Source organism: Lissotriton helveticus, chromosome 4_1 (genome assembly GCF_964261635.1).
Source record: "Lissotriton helveticus chromosome 4_1, aLisHel1.1, whole genome shotgun sequence".
NCBI classification, from domain to species: domain Eukaryota; kingdom Metazoa; phylum Chordata; class Amphibia; order Caudata; family Salamandridae; genus Lissotriton; species Lissotriton helveticus.
In genome coordinates, this window is record NC_136063.1 from 146827684 (window position 1) to 146845907 (window position 18224).

The 18224-nt window shown below is 42.6% G+C and overlaps 1 protein-coding gene across 21 annotated transcripts in view; it reads left to right on the forward strand.

Moving 5' to 3' along the window:
- The window catches only part of SCRIB (scribble planar cell polarity protein), a 576647-nt gene that overhangs the window by 491969 nt on the left and 66454 nt on the right, over positions 1-18224 (forward strand). For all 21 annotated transcript variants that reach the window (XM_078686589.1, XM_078686596.1, XM_078686598.1 and 18 more), the window contains one exon: positions 3956-4095. In XM_078686589.1, the coding sequence (XP_078542715.1) occupies positions 3956-4095 (140 nt within the window). The remainder of the gene's footprint in view (positions 1-3955; positions 4096-18224) is intronic.

Sequence of the window (18224 nt, forward strand, 5' to 3'; positions counted from 1 at the left end):
CAGGGGAGATTCCACACACGCAATGCCCCTTTTGTTTCAATTAGTATGCAACATATATCAGTGTCCTTGGTCTGAATGAGTGCCATGTTTTGGAGGGCTTCTCGCATGTCTGCACTGGCCTCTTGTTTCCCTTGAAAGCTTCTACAGTTTTCAACATTCTAGGTGCTTGAGTAGAGAAGTCACGTGTTATTTCATTCACTACCATGTGTGCCTGAATTGTGTGCACATCTCACCCACTCTCATTCTCCATATATTTCGTATTTAGGAATGAAGCTGCATGTTCACTTGCTATTTTCTGTTGTAATGTATATTTTTTACAGGTTTACCTGTAGACATCTTATTTTCTGCAGCCTCCCTCATTGAAACCTGCAGAATGGGTTGGTTATAAATTGTTGATTTTATTTGCAGTGTGTAGAACCTATGTAGAGAAAGAGCGTCACTATAAATGATCTAGGATAACCTATTTGTATCAAGAGGTCAAGTACCTTCTCTCAATAGAACAAGCATTGGCTGGTCCTTACAGACTGTTTTATTTTTTAGCCCCTCGGTTAGTACAGTTATCTGAGTGGAATTCCATAGACTGGCAATTTGTAGCTAAGAACAGTAGTTTGAGGACACTTCATTGACCTGCATACCAAGGGGATTTTCTTGTGGGAATAAAGCAGTCTATCCTGAACCCTTTCTCACTTTTTAACTGTAAACTTTTTTTATTTTTTATTTGGGTAATGCTCGTGGTGTATGCAGGTAGCAGCATACAAAAAGCTCCTTGGACAGTGACAGAACTGATACTGCATTAGCACGAGGTACCATTTTTTGATTTGGTACAAAGCTCCAAATACAAAATGTTCAAAAATACCCTGAAACCAAAGTTTACTAGCAGAGCTAAGCATGGGAAAGGAAATCTGGGGAAAAGGGATGCAACTTTCAAACTTGAAGCAAGAGTGGAACGTTCAGTGGGTTTGTCACAGTAAACCAAGAGAAGGCAGCAAAGGTGACTGGTGATAATTTTTAACAAAAAATCCGTGTACTGAATTTGAAACTTGCTACAAGATAAGACACTGAAAATGCAAGGAGACGCCCCGTAATTTGAGAATTTGTAGGGAATAACCGTAGTTGAAATTATCTAAAATGGGCTGCAATGTTTTTTTTATAGTAAAGGAGCTACCATTCAGTTGCACTAGTGACAAACTTGTTGTAAACCAGCACTGAGTTTAAGAACTGCAAAAAAAAAAAAAGCAAAAATGTTGAAGAGCTCAGCTGGTATGCAACTCCAAAGGAAATGGGAACACTGTGGCTGCAGCTCCAGAAACCTAAATCAATCGTGCTCAGTCCTAAAGCTACTAAGGTCATAGAGCAGGCACAGCGGCAGATTTAAAACCTCTGACAGATCCACACATAACTAGTGAGCTCTGTTTGGCTATTACTTCAACCCATCTGTCTGAATTTTAGAAAATGTAGTTGTCGACTTCATGGCGGTTTATACCACTCCTTTAAGAATCATCAAGTTTAGATTCTAGTTTTATAGCTTCATCCATCACTGCTTCAGTGAGCTTTAAACATGCAGTCCATATTTGCAACTGTCAATACTTGTCTTCCACAGAGTAGGCTTTTCATAGCAAGGTTGGGGACCTAGCCCTGAAATGCTTACCCCAGGGAGGGGTGTACAGAGGATTTTGTTGGTTTATGAAAAAGAAAGCACATCTAAAAGTAGCAAGAATAAAATTGAGTGGCACAGCGAGTTAGTCCGATCATTCAGTATCAGAAAAGTAAGAGAAATCCTAGCCGTGGGTGTTTGGCGGTGGGTCTTCTATGAAGCAAGGTTAGTAGCCTGGGAATACTGCAGCTAAAGCAAGCCACTGACGGGATGTTTTGATGAGAATGATCTCCGTTGGTATAATAAGGTCATTGGTGCTTCCATGTGTTACTTCTACACATAGGAAAAAAGAAACCAGTATTGGCAAGGCCAACACGTCTAGCCTGCATACCTCTAGTACCAAAAGTGGATACATGGTGGTAGATGAGTGCCCTGCATACGAAGTCATGAAATTGACAATTACAGAGCTGTTTTTGTTGATATAAAAGAAAGTGATTGGTGGTGTATCTTTCTGCGATATGCCGAGCCCTGTACTATATAATTTTCTTTATCTACTGGAAATGGATATCTAGCTGTCTGTAGCCAGAAGCTAAAAAAAAAAAAAGAAACGGGCATTGGCAAAGCCAGTAGATTTCAGCCATGCGAGAGCTATTGGCTTTGTCAATGTCTTTTAGCAGTGTTGTATAGCAGCACGGCTGCTGTTCAGAATGACAGTCATAGGGAAAAAAAGTGCTGTGACGCTAGCAGTGTGATAGCACTTTTTTGTCTAGCAGGAGGGGCGGGATAAGCAGCACAATAGTGGTTATGGCTAGTAGCACAACACAAGAGGAAGTGGAGGGCAAAAAAAGCATTATGACATGGCCAGCAGTGTCGGCGTCATAGCGCTTTCTTTTCTTATGTATCGTTGAGACAACGGTAGTGAGGGGCAACACATGGAAAATGGGTGGGATGGCAGAAGACAGTATAACAATGGGAGGGAGGGAGCAGACAGGGGAAAAGCCGAACATGAATGAGGGCAAGTGGGAGGGAGATGGGGGGGCGAATGAATAGGCAGGGTGGGAAAGAATTGAACAGGGGCAGAAGTGGGGTGGCAAAAAAGCGGCATGGATGGGGAAATTGAGAGACTGGCTCCCTCATATTGATTTCTTGAAACCTCCCAAAAAGTTCCAAAAATTGGAACAGAGGAAGGTCACAAGTATTTGGTCCATGCTCCATTAGAGGGCCAAACACAAGAAAAAGACATGATGTATGCATGCCTTGATAAACTGGAACAAAGCAAATTAGAAAACTGAAGCTAATCAGTGGTGAGCTATGGGCAGGCTGTAAGTCCACTGTGTGTAAACAAAATGTCTCAAAGACCGCACATGCACTGTCTAGCCAAGACCTAAAATGTACCCAGAGCTCTCAAATAATTTCACCCTTTCTCCTTCAGAAGCCTTTGATGCACAAGGCCCTTTCTTTTCAAAACACTAACAAACTTCAGCAAGTAAACACTTAATCCACACAAGTCTGTTATTGAATCCATCCAAAGTCCAGGTGTATTTAGTTGTCAGTTAGTTCCAATGTTATTTTATATACACATAAAGATATATATATATGTGTATATATATGTATATATATATGTGTATATATATACATATATATACCAACACATTTCACAGTATATTGCGCCTCTATTAATTAACCACTTCCATGCTAATGACAAGGCCAGCTCGTCATGCAGTTTACTGGAGCTGTGCTTATGACGAGCTGGCCTTGTCATGAAGAATGGGTTTTCAGGATCTTTAGCACCCAGCGGGAAAAGCCTTAGCATTGAAGGTGTTAAGGTCTACATATCAGTTGTGGAGCTTTTTTTAATCCCCTCAAATCAAGCACTCTGCATTGAGCATCCGTATTCATATATGAGCCCTGGGATAATGCCATTGCATTTGAAGAAGGTGTTTCTGTGAATGTGAGGAGGTAAATGCATGAATCTGCTCATCTACCACTACAGTTGTGTACTGCATATGGTTATTGGAAGCCTGTGGTTTGCAAGTTCGCTTCTCTGGTGATCTGAGAATCCTCTCCCTGCCTAGGGAACCTGGTCTCAAACACACCTGTGTAATGATACTTTTGCAACAAACATATAAAAGTCGATGCCATGAGATGTATCACCTACACAATGTGTGGGATTTGTCCTGGTTGGGAAATATAAAGATCTGCTTTTATTGAACCAGCCTCCATTCACATAATTTGCTATTGATTTTTGAATACATAATTGATGTTGAGCTCCTTGTAGGTGAATCACTGCATTTGATGTAGTGGGAAGATAGGAGGTGCGAGCATATTCTGGCTAATATGAAATTTTTTCTCTGTTTGTAGGATGAAGTCTCTAGAACAGGATGCCCTGAAAGCACAGATGGTAATAGCCAAATCGAAAGAAGGCCGCAAACGAAGTACGCTGGACCAGCTTGCAGAGTCTCCTTCCCCAGCCCCCACCCCATCACCGACTCCACTGGAAGGTATGATATTAGTTGAATTGAGTAGTCCACTACATGGAGCTCAAATTACATCTGTGTCTCCTTTTTGGAAAATATATGTTCGAGGCATATGAGCTGCAGATCTCACACGGAGCATTAGATCGCCACCTGATGTTGGGCTCGGATGATTGCATGTTGTTGTCGTCTTGGAAGAAGTCTTTGTAGTCACGAGATAGGTGACTCCTCCTTTGGACGACAGTGCGCATGGGCATTGGCTCCATCCTTAGATTGTTTTTTTCCGCCACTGGGTTCGGATGTAACTTTTCCGCTCCGGTTCGAAATCTACATTTAATGGTAGTTCGACGCGAAAAAACTTTACAAACAACTTCCGATATCAACAAACATCGACTCAACTTCATCTGTTTGATTCCGGTCGTCGATGCGGGCCGTTGGGCCTTTTCATGCCGTTAGTCCTACAACTCATGGAAAGGACGCCATTCGAAAGATGCCCAGAGTGTGGAGCAAAGTTTCCACAGAGTGACCATCACGAGGTGTGTAACCTGTGCTTATCTCCAGAACACAACGAGTCAAGCTGTACAGCCTGTGCATCCTTTTGATCAAAAAAGATGATTCAAGATCGAAGGGCCCGTCCACACGACATGCAGAGATCGGCTCCGGAACCGGTGGATATCTTCCATGAATAAGCTCCGCTAGTTCCAGAAGAAGATTCAGACGATCTCCAAATCATATCCGAGGCAGACGACTCCGATGACTCCATACCGTTGGGTCAACGTGGAAGTACTACTGCCCCTGCCCTCAACACTTCGCCTCCGGGGCCCAGTCGCGACCGAAAAAACACTTCGAAAGCCCCGCCATTGAGCCCTGCTCCGAAGAAAATGATCAAGCCTTCCGGTAGCTCGATACCGAGCAAACCGCACGTGCCGATCCCACCAGCCCCCTTGGCACCGAGACCGAAGGAAGCCCCAGTTCCGAAACCATCGACTTCTAAGGACAAAACTATGAAGCCTGCTTCCTACGCCTTGAAGACGACGAAACCAGCTGCCACTCCGAAGCCAATATCTTCTGTACCGAAACCTACAAGGCCTGATTCTGATGCGCTCAAGCCCTCGAAACAGCCTTCTACTCCGAAAACAATACCTTCTGTGCCAAAATCTATGCCAAAGGACCCTATATCAGCTCCTAAGGCCAAAGACAAGCAGCAACCTCGCCCGGAACCGAAAAAATCGGCGCCGGCAGCAGTTCCGCAAGGAGAAGACCTTTTCCTACCTGATCCTCTACAAAAGAAGATCTACATTGATCCAAAGACAGGTCATGTATCCACTACACCACACAGGAAGAGGATGTCAGTCACAGCACCTACACCTGCAGTGCCTGTCAAAAAGGAGGACTCTGCCACATCTCCTATGCACCCTTCTTCTCCTGTACTTCCTTCTCCTCCATCCCCCTTTCTTCTTAACATTTCACCTCCAAATTCTCCTGAAAACTATCCTCCTCATTCTTCAACACATACACCTCGAAATGATGATGAGTATAGCATGGGGGGGGGAGGGGTAGACCCAGTGAGCCTTTTCCCTACCCTAGTGATGATCCAGATTGAGAGTACCCAAACCCACAGGATGTGCCAGATATTCCTGACCCACATACATATCCATCCAACCTTCTCCTCCAGAAGACTATATTGGTTTTGGACATTTACTGCCATCTACATGGGGTCACCATGCATTCAGATGAGGCAGAGGAAGACTTTTTATTAGATACTTTCGAAAAATCACAGAAGTCTGTTCAAATTCTACCTATGATTAAAGGGGTCATTAAACATGCTCCAGAAGTATTTAAAGATCCTGTACGTGCTAGGATTCTAAACCCAAGAATAGAAAAATGTACAGGCCTGCTCCTGTGGATCCTACCTACATTAAAGGACAGCTACCCTTAGATTCCCTAGTTGTGTCAAATGTTAGAAAAAGAGTAAACTCACAGACATCAGGTGAAGCACCACCCCCTGATAAAGAATCTAAGTTGATAGATGCTTCAGGCAAAAGGATAGCTGCTCAGGCTAGCAATACATGGCGTATAGCTAACACACAAGCCCTCCTTGCAAGAAATGACAGGGCTCACTATGATCAGTTAGAAACACTATTACAACATCTACCTGATCAATATAAAGCGCAGGCAAACAACCGTATACAAGAAGGCAAACTAATTTCAAATGCCTCAATCAAGTGTGGACTTGATGTAGCAGACATTGCACCTAGAGCTACAAACACTAGTGTCCTACTTGGACGTCATGCGTGGCTACGCATTTCAGGATTTAGGCGGGAAGTGCAAACTACCATCTTAAATCAGCCATTCAACCAACATCAATTGTTTGGACCAGAGGTAGACACAACCCTTGAGAAAATGAAAAAGGACACCGATACAGCCAAATCAATGGCTCGACAATCCACCCAAGCTAGAGGTTCCTTTTGTCGCTTCTTCTATAGAGGAGGCTCCAAACAAGCTGGAGCAGACAATTCAGCTTCCTTCAAATCCAATATACAAACATCCTCCAGTAAAGGATATTTTAGAGGAGGCTACAGAGGAAGCAACAATAAGGGAAGAGGTCGAGGAAATAATAATCAAACCTCTTACACCACAAAACAGTGACTTTCCTTTGCTCCTTCAACAGCATTCCACTCCTGTGGGGGGCAGACTAACACAGTTCCTACCTGTCTGGAATTCCATCACAACAGACAAGTGGGTAAGACAAATTATCCAGTATGGCTACTGCCTCGAACTTACAGCTACCCCTCCACACATACCACCCAAGCAGCGTCCAATGTCTGCAGAACATCTTACGCTGCTCAAACAAGAAGTCCTGTCACTTCTTCAGAAAAACGCAAGAGAAATAGTTCCTTTACAACATCAAGGAACAGGGGTTTACTCGCTGTATTTCCTAATACCCAAAAAGGCCGGGACACTAAGACCAATTCTCGACCTCAGGCCCCTCAAGCGCTATATACACTCAGATAATTTTCATATGATCACTTTACAACAGGTGCTCCCATTGTTGCAACAAGGCGACTTGCTTACAACACTAGATTTAAAGGACATCTACTTCCACATTCCTATGCATACTTCTTACATGAAGTATCTGAGGTTCTCTCTGCAGCCCTCTCATGTACATCAATATCTAGGGGCTACAATAAACACATCTACAGCTCTAGCGTATCCCAGTCCAGCAAGGATACAGAGCATTTAGGCCTTAGTTACAAAATTTCACCATCAACACTCTCTCCCAGCCAGAGTGTTCATGAGACTAATAGGCATGATGGCATCTTGCATTTTTATTGTACCGTATGCAGGACTGCAAATGCGTCCGTTACAAGAATGTCTAGCACAACGTTGGAACCAGGCTCAAGGACAACTGACAGAACTGGTGTTGGTGGACAGATAGCAGATCTGTTAAGTCGACAGACACAACAAATTCACGAATGGGAACTACACCCGCAAGTTCTTCTACCATTTTTTCACAAGTGGGGTCATCTAGACATAGATCTGTTCCCCACACACAAACACAAAATGCCCAACTTTCACCGCCAGGTTTCCACACCCGCTGTCAAAGGGCAATGCGATATGGATTAACTGGTCAGGCAGATTTGCGTACGCTTTTTCGCCACGACCACTGATCCCACTAATAATGCGCAATCGACGACAAAAGTCGCTCAAACTGTTTTTAGTAGCTCCCACATGGGCACGCCAACCGTGGTACACAACACTGGTAGAACTATCCATAGTTCCACACCAAAAACTACATCGGACATCATCCATGCTAACGCAGAACCATGGAGAAATCAGACATCCAGATCCAAGCCAACTGAATCTGGCGATCTGGCTCCTGAAGTCTTAGAGTTTGGTTACCTTAACCTACCACGAGACTGTATGAATATCATTAAAGAAGCCAGGAGACCTACTATTAGAGCTTGCTATGCTGCTAAATGGGAAAGATTTGCCATTTACTGCAACAATAACAAAAATTGATCCCCTAGATGCTTCCATCCAAAATATCATTTGCTATCTTCTACATTTACAAAAATGTAACTTGGCATATTCATCTATACTCCTACATCTTGCAGCAATTGCAGCATACCTACAGAATAGACAACATCTGTCTTTATTCAAAGTGCCTGCTATTAAAGCATTTATGGAAGGATTAAAAAGAATCATTCCTCCCAGGTTACCACTAAATATTGTTCTTACCAGGCTCATTAGGACCCCCTTTTGAACCTTTACACAAATGTGTATTGCAATTCCTCACATGGAAAACAGCTTTTCTTGTGGCTATTACCTCTCTTAGGAGAGTTAGTGAGATTCCAGCTTTCACTATACAAGAACCATTTTTACAATTACACCGTAATAAAGTGGTTCTAAGAACAAATCTTAAATTCCTTCCAAAAGTCATTACCCCGTTCCATTTAAACCAATCTGAAGAGTTACCGGTGTTTTTCCAAAACCCAGACTCTGTGGCAGAAAGAGCTCTATACACCCTAGACGTTAAAAGAGCTCTTCTCTATTACATTGATAGAACCAAAGCATTTCGCAAAACAAAACAATTGTTTGTAGCTTTCTCTCCACCACATAAAGGCAACCCCATCTCTAAAGTAGGAGTTGCAAGGTGGACTGTCAAATGCATTCAAATATGCTATCAAAAATCAAACCGAACACTAACAATTCCTCCTAGGGCGCACTCCACCAACAAACTAGAAACCTCTATGGCCTTCTTAGGGAACATTCCTCTAGAGGACATATTCGAAGCAGCAACATGGTCTACAACACATACTTGAACTAAACACTACTGTGTTGTTGTGCAAGCAATGCAGCAAGCTGCTGTAGGCCAAGCTGTCCTCAAAACTCTATTTCAAACCACTGCAACAGATACAGGCGACCACCGCTAGGGGAGATACTGCTATATAATCTATGCTCAGTGTGAGATCTGCAGCTCGTATGCCTCGAACGGAAAATGCTACTTACCAGTATGCATCTGTTCTTGGCATGTAGAGCTGCAGAGTCTCACACGCCCACCCGCCTCCCCGGGACCTGTATCTGTTCCAGTTCCATCTTAATTAGATTTACACACATGGACATCTTTTTTCTTTCTACGAACTCCATCATTTCCCATCATTGCGAAAAAGAATCTAAGGATTGAGCCAATGCCCCTGCGCACTGTCGTCCAAAGGAGGAGACAACAACAACATGCAATCATCCGAGCCCAACACCAGGTGGCGATCTAATGCTCGGTATGAGACTGCACCTCTACACGCCAAGAACAGATGCATACTGGTAAGTAGCATTTTCCTTATTCCTATTTACAAATGACTCTAATGTCAATCGTTTGCAGTTTCATACACCATACGATGCAGATTGGGTGCAAAGTGTAGTAATGCTAATTACATGTCCTTGAAAAAGACCCGCAGTGTAAATAAACCAAATTCACTGAAACACTCACTCAGCTTGCTGCTGCTTCAAACACACATTGTTGTATTGCCGTTTCCTGTCTCCATGATGTTTTGCATTTACTGCAGAGTAGTACAAGACACCTCCATGTAGGTTAAGAGGGGAGTGTGGCACCCTGTCCAGTATATTGCTCTGTATCTCTAGGCAGGTACAGTTGGAGCAAACATGTTAAAATAGATGTCTCATTGAACTATTTTGTTATTGAATGGTATGTGCTTCCCTGCTGCCTGTTCTGTTGATGTCATGTTCTATTCTAGAGAAAATCCGAGTACCCCACCATGACTGAGTGTAACACGGTTCATTGATTTGCAGTTTTTTTCATGTTCTTATAGTTCCCACCTCCCAGCATTTGCTCACAGCACAAAAAAAGGTGCTCCTCCTAATATTTAGTCAGATGCTCTATATCATTGCAGAGCTCTTGTCACATTAACACAATGGGGTACCTGCTTTCAAGTTCAGTAATAGCTCTCATGTTACATTTGAATGCCCAACAAATTGGGTATCTTGTTGGAGGTTCGGTGAAACCTCACGTTACGTGTGAATGCAGAGCTTGAATGGGGGTATGTGAGCTCTAGTGCAGTGAAAATTGGTGTACTATTTTGCTGAACAGGATTTTGTATCTGATTTGTGATTACGCAAATGTTTGATTTCTAGTTTTGAAGAATGAGGAATCTGATTTAAAGTTCAATGGGAAGCTTCATTTTGCATTTGGTTAGTAGGGCTGGCATCTTCATGCAGCTTCAGTGAGAAAGGCTTGAGTTATAATTGAGGTGGGAACTGAGTGAGACTTGCCATCAATGGTGATACAATAGGAATCTACTGTTGTCCACGTTCACTGTATTCAAAACATGCGGTATTTAATGGGAGGTAGAAGAGGTGAATTACTGCTAGAGATCGCGGGTCACCCGACCAATAATTTCGCCGCTTCTGGCTTCGGGCCCATATACTTTACTTTATCATATACATTGATCAGATGACCACACAATCTACTACCAATAATTGTGATTTCCCTTTCGATTTATTTCCAGTGTACCCAACTTACCATCCACCGTTATGGGTACCTATGACCACGATGGGTCAGGGAGCTAGCTGTAGAAGGAAAGGCAGCAAAAATACAAACCCAACTTTATGGTATCTTATTTCATGAAATGACCACGGACAACTGGAAGTTTTGAAAGTTTATCTTAGAATTTCAATCTCTTAAAATATACATTCCACTACAAGGAGACAGTCTAAAATCAGATTTGCAAAGAGTACATAACTATATAAAAGAACTAAAAGGGCAATCATTGAGTTTTATCAAAAATGCTAATGCAACAGGGAACCCGCTAAGTGAGAGGGAAAACTAAGGTAAGGGCAAAGTGAACACGTTATAATCGGGGTTACTTTAGTCAGTTTTATGAGAGAAACTTAGGGACCATAACATAAAATTGCAAACAGCAATGCAGAAAACGATTTCTAAAAGGTAGGGTAACATAGGAACACGCTATGAAATAAAAATGCAAATGACTTCGTGATATGCAATAGTTGCGAGAAGCATGGAAAATTATTCATGTGCAAAGGTATGTCTTTATTGAAGCAAAGACAGAAAAATAGGAAGGTGCAGTTTAAGATTTTCAGAGCAATATTTACCTAGACTGGTGTGAAAACCAACCCTGGCCACGGGTCAGTTAAGGACAGGAAAACCCTCAAGGAAGGGCACCCTGTCCAGTATATTGCTCTGTATCTCTAGGCAGGTACAGTTGGAGCAAACATGTTAAAATAGATGTCTCATTGAACTATTTTGTTATTGAATGGTATGTGCTTCCCTGCTGCCTGTTCTGTTGATGTCATGTTCTATTCTAGAGAAAATCCGAGTACCCCACCATGACTGAGTGTAACACGGTTCATTGATTTGCAGTTTTTTTCATGTTCTTATAGTTCCCACCTCCCAGCATTTGCTCACAGCACAAAAAAAGGTGCTCCTCCTAATATTTAGTCAGATGCTCTATATCATTGCAGAGCTCTTGTCACATTAACACAATGGGGTACCTGCTTTCAAGTTCAGTAATAGCTCTCATGTTACATTTGAATGCCCAACAAATTGGGTATCTTGTTGGAGGTTCGGTGAAACCTCACGTTACGTGTGAATGCAGAGCTTGAATGGGGGTATGTGAGCTCTAGTGCAGTGAAAATTGGTGTACTATTTTGCTGAACAGGATTTTGTATCTGATTTGTGATTACGCAAATGTTTGATTTCTAGTTTTGAAGAATGAGGAATCTGATTTAAAGTTCAAGGGGAAGCTTCATTTTGCATTTGGTTAGTAGGGCTGGCATCTTCATGCAGCTTCAGTGAGAAAGGCTTGAGTTATAATTGAGGTGGGAACTGAGTGAGACTTGCCATCAATGGTGATACAATAGGAATCTACTGTTGTCCACGTTCACTGTATTCAAAACATGCGGTATTTAATGGGAGGTAGAAGAGGTGAATTACTGCTAGAGATCGCGGGTCACCCGACCAATAATTTCGCCGCTTCTGGCTTCGGGCCCATATACTTTACTTTATCATATACATTGATCAGATGACCACACAATCTACTACCAATAATTGTGATTTCCCTTTCGATTTATTTCCAGTGTACCCAACTTACCATCCACCGTTATGGGTACCTATGACCACGATGGGTCAGGGAGCTAGCTGTAGAAGGAAAGGCAGCAAAAATACAAACCCAACTTTATGGTATCTTATTTCATGAAATGACCACGGACAACTGGAAGTTTTGAAAGTTTATCTTAGAATTTCAATCTCTTAAAATATACATTCCACTACAAGGAGACAGTCTAAAATCAGATTTGCAAAGAGTACATAACTATATAAAAGAACTAAAAGGGCAATCATTGAGTTTTATCAAAAATGCTAATGCAACAGGGAACCCGCTAAGTGAGAGGGAAAACTAAGGTAAGGGCAAAGTGAACACGTTATAATCGGGGTTACTTTAGTCAGTTTTATGAGAGAAACTTAGGGACCATAACATAAAATTGCAAACAGCAATGCAGAAAACGATTTCTAAAAGGTAGGGTAACATAGGAACACGCTATGAAATAAAAATGCAAATGACTTCGTGATATGCAATAGTTGCGAGAAGCATGGAAAATTATTCATGTGCAAAGGTATGTCTTTATTGAAGCAAAGACAGAAAAATAGGAAGGTGCAGTTTAAGATTTTCAGAGCAATATTTACCTAGACTGGTGTGAAAACCAACCCTGGCCACGGGTCAGTTAAGGACAGGAAAACCCTCAAGGAAGGATAACCCTCAGTAGGACAGCAGGTGCAGAATGGACACCCCAGGACAGGACCGGAAACCCAGATTCGGATCAGGACAGGACCACCAGGATACGACCAGCACCCACGGTTCGGAAGCAACGCCTGCGCTCCACCCTCTCTGCAGCTATCGATCAGGACCCCGATTGGGTCAGCGAATTTCCCAGGAAAAGTGCTCCGCCAGCACTTAAGGTTCAGTAAAACCTTCAGAGTCTATGGTCAGATTTCGGACAGAGAGCTCCGCAGCACCTCTGTATCAAGTCACCTATTGAGTGCGTTGGGTCAGTGACAGGTCAGCTATTCAGACAAGTCGGACAATTTCTCTAGCTAAACCTAGGCTAGATATACTGTTTTGGGACACGGTACCACCCCCCAAATGTTGCAAAGTGTCAGAATCCCCAATTTGGATTGGTCCTAAGGTAGGATTTGGTTAACACACCAATCAGAACAGACTATTCTAAGGCCTATTTTGCATTTTTGGGTGCCGCCTAGCAAGATTGGGGTTCCCACGAGAAGTCGCACTGAATACAATGAAAAATTATACATTTGTATCAATTTAGGAACACTGGCTCTATCCTCCTGGGTCAGAGGTAACTCTCTCAGGAGCATCTTGACTGTGGCTGCCAGCTGGCTGTGTTCCACGGTCCAAGTTTGTCTTTGGCCTCGCATCCTGAGCATGCGCAGAAAGGACCTTCAAAATGGCTCACGACCCATTCGGACCCCCATTTCCCGCGATACATGAAAAGTAAGCGAAAACAAATTAGTACATAAAAATAAATGAATGTACCTCATGTCATGATTTCACACTTCAGGTTTATCATAAAAAAATATACTATGCAATTACGGGTAAGTGCTACACATAACAACACGATGAGCAATAGCATGAGCTTCACTTCATTATCACATTAAGCTGCCATTTTAAGGCGATTACGCATGCGCACCCTTTCCCTCCAAAACTATCTCTACGTGTAGTCACGTGAGTGTGACTGACGCATGCGCAGAAGAGGAAAGTCAAGCAGCGGCCATTTTAGAATTACAAAAGTTATTCGTATTAATAAAACACATAAGCAAGCTTCTCTATCATACATATATATCAGAAATAAAAGATATTAGTAAAACATACAATTCGTTACGAGGTTACAACAGTTTCGAGGTTCATGAATCGAGCAAGTCGCGATGCGAAATCTTGCTCTATCAATCCCCTCTTTGATGATATTTACTATCATCACAAAAAATGGAACCAGATGCCAACTTTCTTTCACACCTTGTACATTTCTATCTCTTCCAACAGGCGATTCAATTTCTCTTTCTCATTTAAAGTAGGGTGAGAATTTTTCACCTTTTTATAAATCTTATTATTCATTTCTTCCAATTCAAGCTCATCCGCACTCCGTTTCACCCCTCTCGCATTCATTTGGTATTTCTTTGTGTGTTTGCGACATTTGCAACAGACGAATATGAGAAATAGGATAAGACCTATCACTCCAATTGGCATCAGTACCTTAAACAATAAGCTTTTACCTAAACTAGCAAACCAATGACCTACATTGGAGAGACCATCAACCAGTCTCTTCCAGGCACTGTCAACCTCGAGTGGTTTGAGTTCCTTTTCCAAATTAGTAATGTTTTTCACAGATCTTTTGAGCTGTACACTTTTGTCCGGAATGTAAGTGCAACAATGTTGCGCCTTCAACATCCGGCAGACTCCGCCCTCTTTTGCTAATAAGGTGTCAAGAGCAAGTCTGTTCTGCAAAACCATTGATCTGATCGCAACCATTTCAGTATTGACCAGCAGAAATCCATGAGCTGTGTCAGTAGACAGCACATCCACTATAGTGGACAATTTGCAAATTCTGTGAGTGTTCAGAACCACTCCCACTCCAGGTATCAGTGCACTAAAAATACTACCCATTATTTCACCTACGCTTTCTCTTTTGCTACGCACTAAGCCATTAGTATTTTCATTGCTTCCGGAAATTTCATTCACATGGTATATTTTCGGGAAGACAATGCCAAAGTAGCAGCTTCCATACCAGTGATCCGGCAATTTGAAATAAGCCTTGTCTCCACATATATAATAAATTCCAGGAAACACAGGCTCTGACCCATTTTTGAATCCCCAACCTCCAATTACCTTGTAATTGTGTTCACATTGACTGGAACCAATGAAAATGTTATTATAATAACTAGTCTTCTCGAGATGAAGACAGTTTCCCTTTCTTCTCGAAATCCAGCAACAAAGCAGGCCCTGCCCGCCATTTGAGGTGCTTTCCATGTTCTCAGCCCATCTAGGTGTTTTCTGCCTTTTGTCATTTGCCTTCCTTTGGAAACTCTCCCTTCTCTTCTCTGCCATGTTTAAAAATATCTTTTCCTGTTCATGTAATGTGCAGGTCAAGTTGTCTCTGTGTGCTTCAGCTATGTCTATATTGCCTATAGTCAGAAAATAGTCTCCCATATATCGTATTACGTCACTTTTGGTATGTACAGGATTCAGATTTCCACGAATGGGAAGTTCAGAAAAGATCACGTCATTATTAGAATAATAGTACTGTAACGGTCCTCTTTTGTAAAATAAGCTTGCTAAAATACTACAGGAAATTCCATAGGTCAGAGGTAGGTGATGATATGTCACGCCTTCAGCCACAGAAGTAGGTAGCTTCATGCAGACATAGCAATCTTCTATTTCCATAGTTTCTACGTAATGCACTAACAAATTTGCGAAAACATTTAAGTGTGTCTTGTTTCTAACTCCGTGGTAATGTAGTCCTTCCTCATCTGATGCTTCTAAGTCTCGTTTTGTCTGTCTGAGTGCTTTTTCACGTCTTTCTACACTTCGTGTTGTCAGTTCTTCAGTGTCGGTAATCTGAGTAGGGTCAATATTAGTATTTTTGCTAACCATAAAGGGAATGAAAACTGTTAATCCTATCCAAATTAATATTACTATAACTATACTACATATACACACCCTGCAGCATGTTTTGCAACAACTGCGGCTAGGTCTACCACTCACGTTTGAATCAGACATTTTGGCTCAGAAGGAAATTTTAACCCCTCTTTGCAGCTTTTTCCACGTTTTTATTGCTGTGCGATTTCACGGTGGTTCTTCCTCTTCCTCTGCAGAGTAATCAGTAATCTGTTCTCCGTCGCTTTCGTCAGTAATATCAAGATCCTCAAAGTTTTCCAAGATTAAGTAGGTCCACTCCGGATCCTTGTATTTTTCGTTTTGTCTTTTTATTCTTTCACTCCTTCTCTTTGAGTTATCTTCAGGTATTTCTGCAATTCGGGGACTTCTTCTTATGTCTGCAAGTTTCTCTTGGACTGTTTTTATTCTTAATTTTAGTCTCTTAATATACCTTGGCTCAATGTGCTTCTTTTTCTTGAGTCTTTTAGCTGGCACTGTTATTCGGCTTTCTTCTAATGTCCTTTTATTTTCACTTGTTTGTGGCACTTCAATGTCTGCCTTCTCCCTTTCTGTCTGACTAGTCCCAGGTCTTGTATCTATTTCTTCTGCCTGGTTACTAAGCTGGCCTGGTTCAGGTGTATTTTGCGTTTCGCTTTCAAATGTCTGTTTCTATGTCCTGAACACGTTCTCCTAGTTCTGTCTGATCCTGCTCGAGCACTTCGATCCCTTGATTTTTTTCTGCTCGAACTATTACACTATGTCTAGTCTGTCCCTTTTCGATATCAGGAGTCAGTGGAGGAGTATCGATCACTTGTTCTGTCCCTGTCTGACCTTCTTCTTCGACCTCAGATTTGCTGTGAATCTCAATGATCTGAGGGTCTTCGCCTGTGCCTTGCTCGACCTCTCTATTCCACTCTCTGTCTTCTCTTATTCGCTCTCTTGTTCTCAGTGGATCTCCAGTAAGATCGATTATGGGTATCCAATCCTCTGGCCAAATCCTCTGCAGCTCGTCATCAGCTACTTTCGGACCAACGTCTGTGGGATCCTCAGCAGTACTGGTGCTTGGCCATACGTCATCGACTACCTCTGGACCAACGCCTAAAGGACCCTCAACGGGACTGGTGCTCGGCCGTCTGATATCAGCTACTTCAGGACCAACGTCTGTAGACCCCTCAGCTGGACAACCTTCAGCTCCAGGCTCCTCGTCTGGTATCACCTTCTGGGTATGGCTGGCATGGATCCACTTGGGAACGCCTGCCCACTTCACTGCTGTTGTCGTTACCAGGATTACTTGGCGCTTTTTTCCCCACCTTGGCTCAAGGCAACTTGAACGAGTATGCTTCTTTATCTTTACCCAGTCACCAGTCACCAATTTGTGAACTGGAGTTGTCGGGTTGGCGACGGCGTCTGCCCCAATCTGGCAAGAGATAGAACGCACTTGGTCACCCAGTTGCTTGCAGTATTCAAGTACCAAATCATCAGAAATGCTTAACAGTTTGTATCCTGGTACCCATGCTTGTCTCATCACTCTTCCCATCAATATCTCATGGGGGCTCAGGCCTGTTCTTCGATCTGGAATGCTTCTGAGTCCCATCAGAACAAGAGGCAAGGCATTTATCCAGTTCAAGCCAGTAGAATCACATATTTTTGCCAATCTATTTTTTATAGTGCCGTTTATTTGTTCTACCACTCCAGAAGCCTCTGGATGATATGCACAGTGCAGCTTTTGTGTGATCCCAAATGCTTTACAAAGCTGGGCCAAAACTTCATTCTGAAAATGTCCGCCTCTATCTGAGTCAATAAAGACTGGAACCCCGAATCTAGGTATCAACTCTTTTAGTAGGAGCTTAGCTACTGTTATGGCGTCATTCTGTGGGACAGGGTAAGCTTCCACCCACTTTGAAAATAGGCAGACAATGACAAGGACATACCTTTTCCTTCACAACGAGGCATGGTAATGAAATCAATTTGTATTCTCACAAAGGGACCCCCTGATCTCCCAATTTTCATCAGTTCAACTTCTGTTTTCTTGCCAGCGTTGAACTGCTGACAGGACAAGCACCTCTGGCAGAGAGATTCTGCTACCTTCCTGAATTTCTTGTTGTACCAAGTCTGTTGAAATACCAGAACCATGGCGTCCCTCCCAATGTGTGATCCCGCATGTATCAATCGAGCCATTGGGGCAAGCAGGTGTCTTGGTAACACAGGCATACCATTTGGGCCCACAATGACACCATCCTCACGTCTCGGTTTACAAACTTGTTCTTTCCATTTCTCTTTCTCCTCCCAGGGCGTCACATGCTGCCATTCTCTCACTTCATCCCATGTAGGCACTTCTTCAAACATTCTAAGTTGGCAGCTGTTTCCAACCCCACCCCGATTGGGATTTATTCTCAGTCGATCCAAAGCACATTGTTTTGCCACCCGATCAGCGAAATCATTTCCCAAAGATACAGG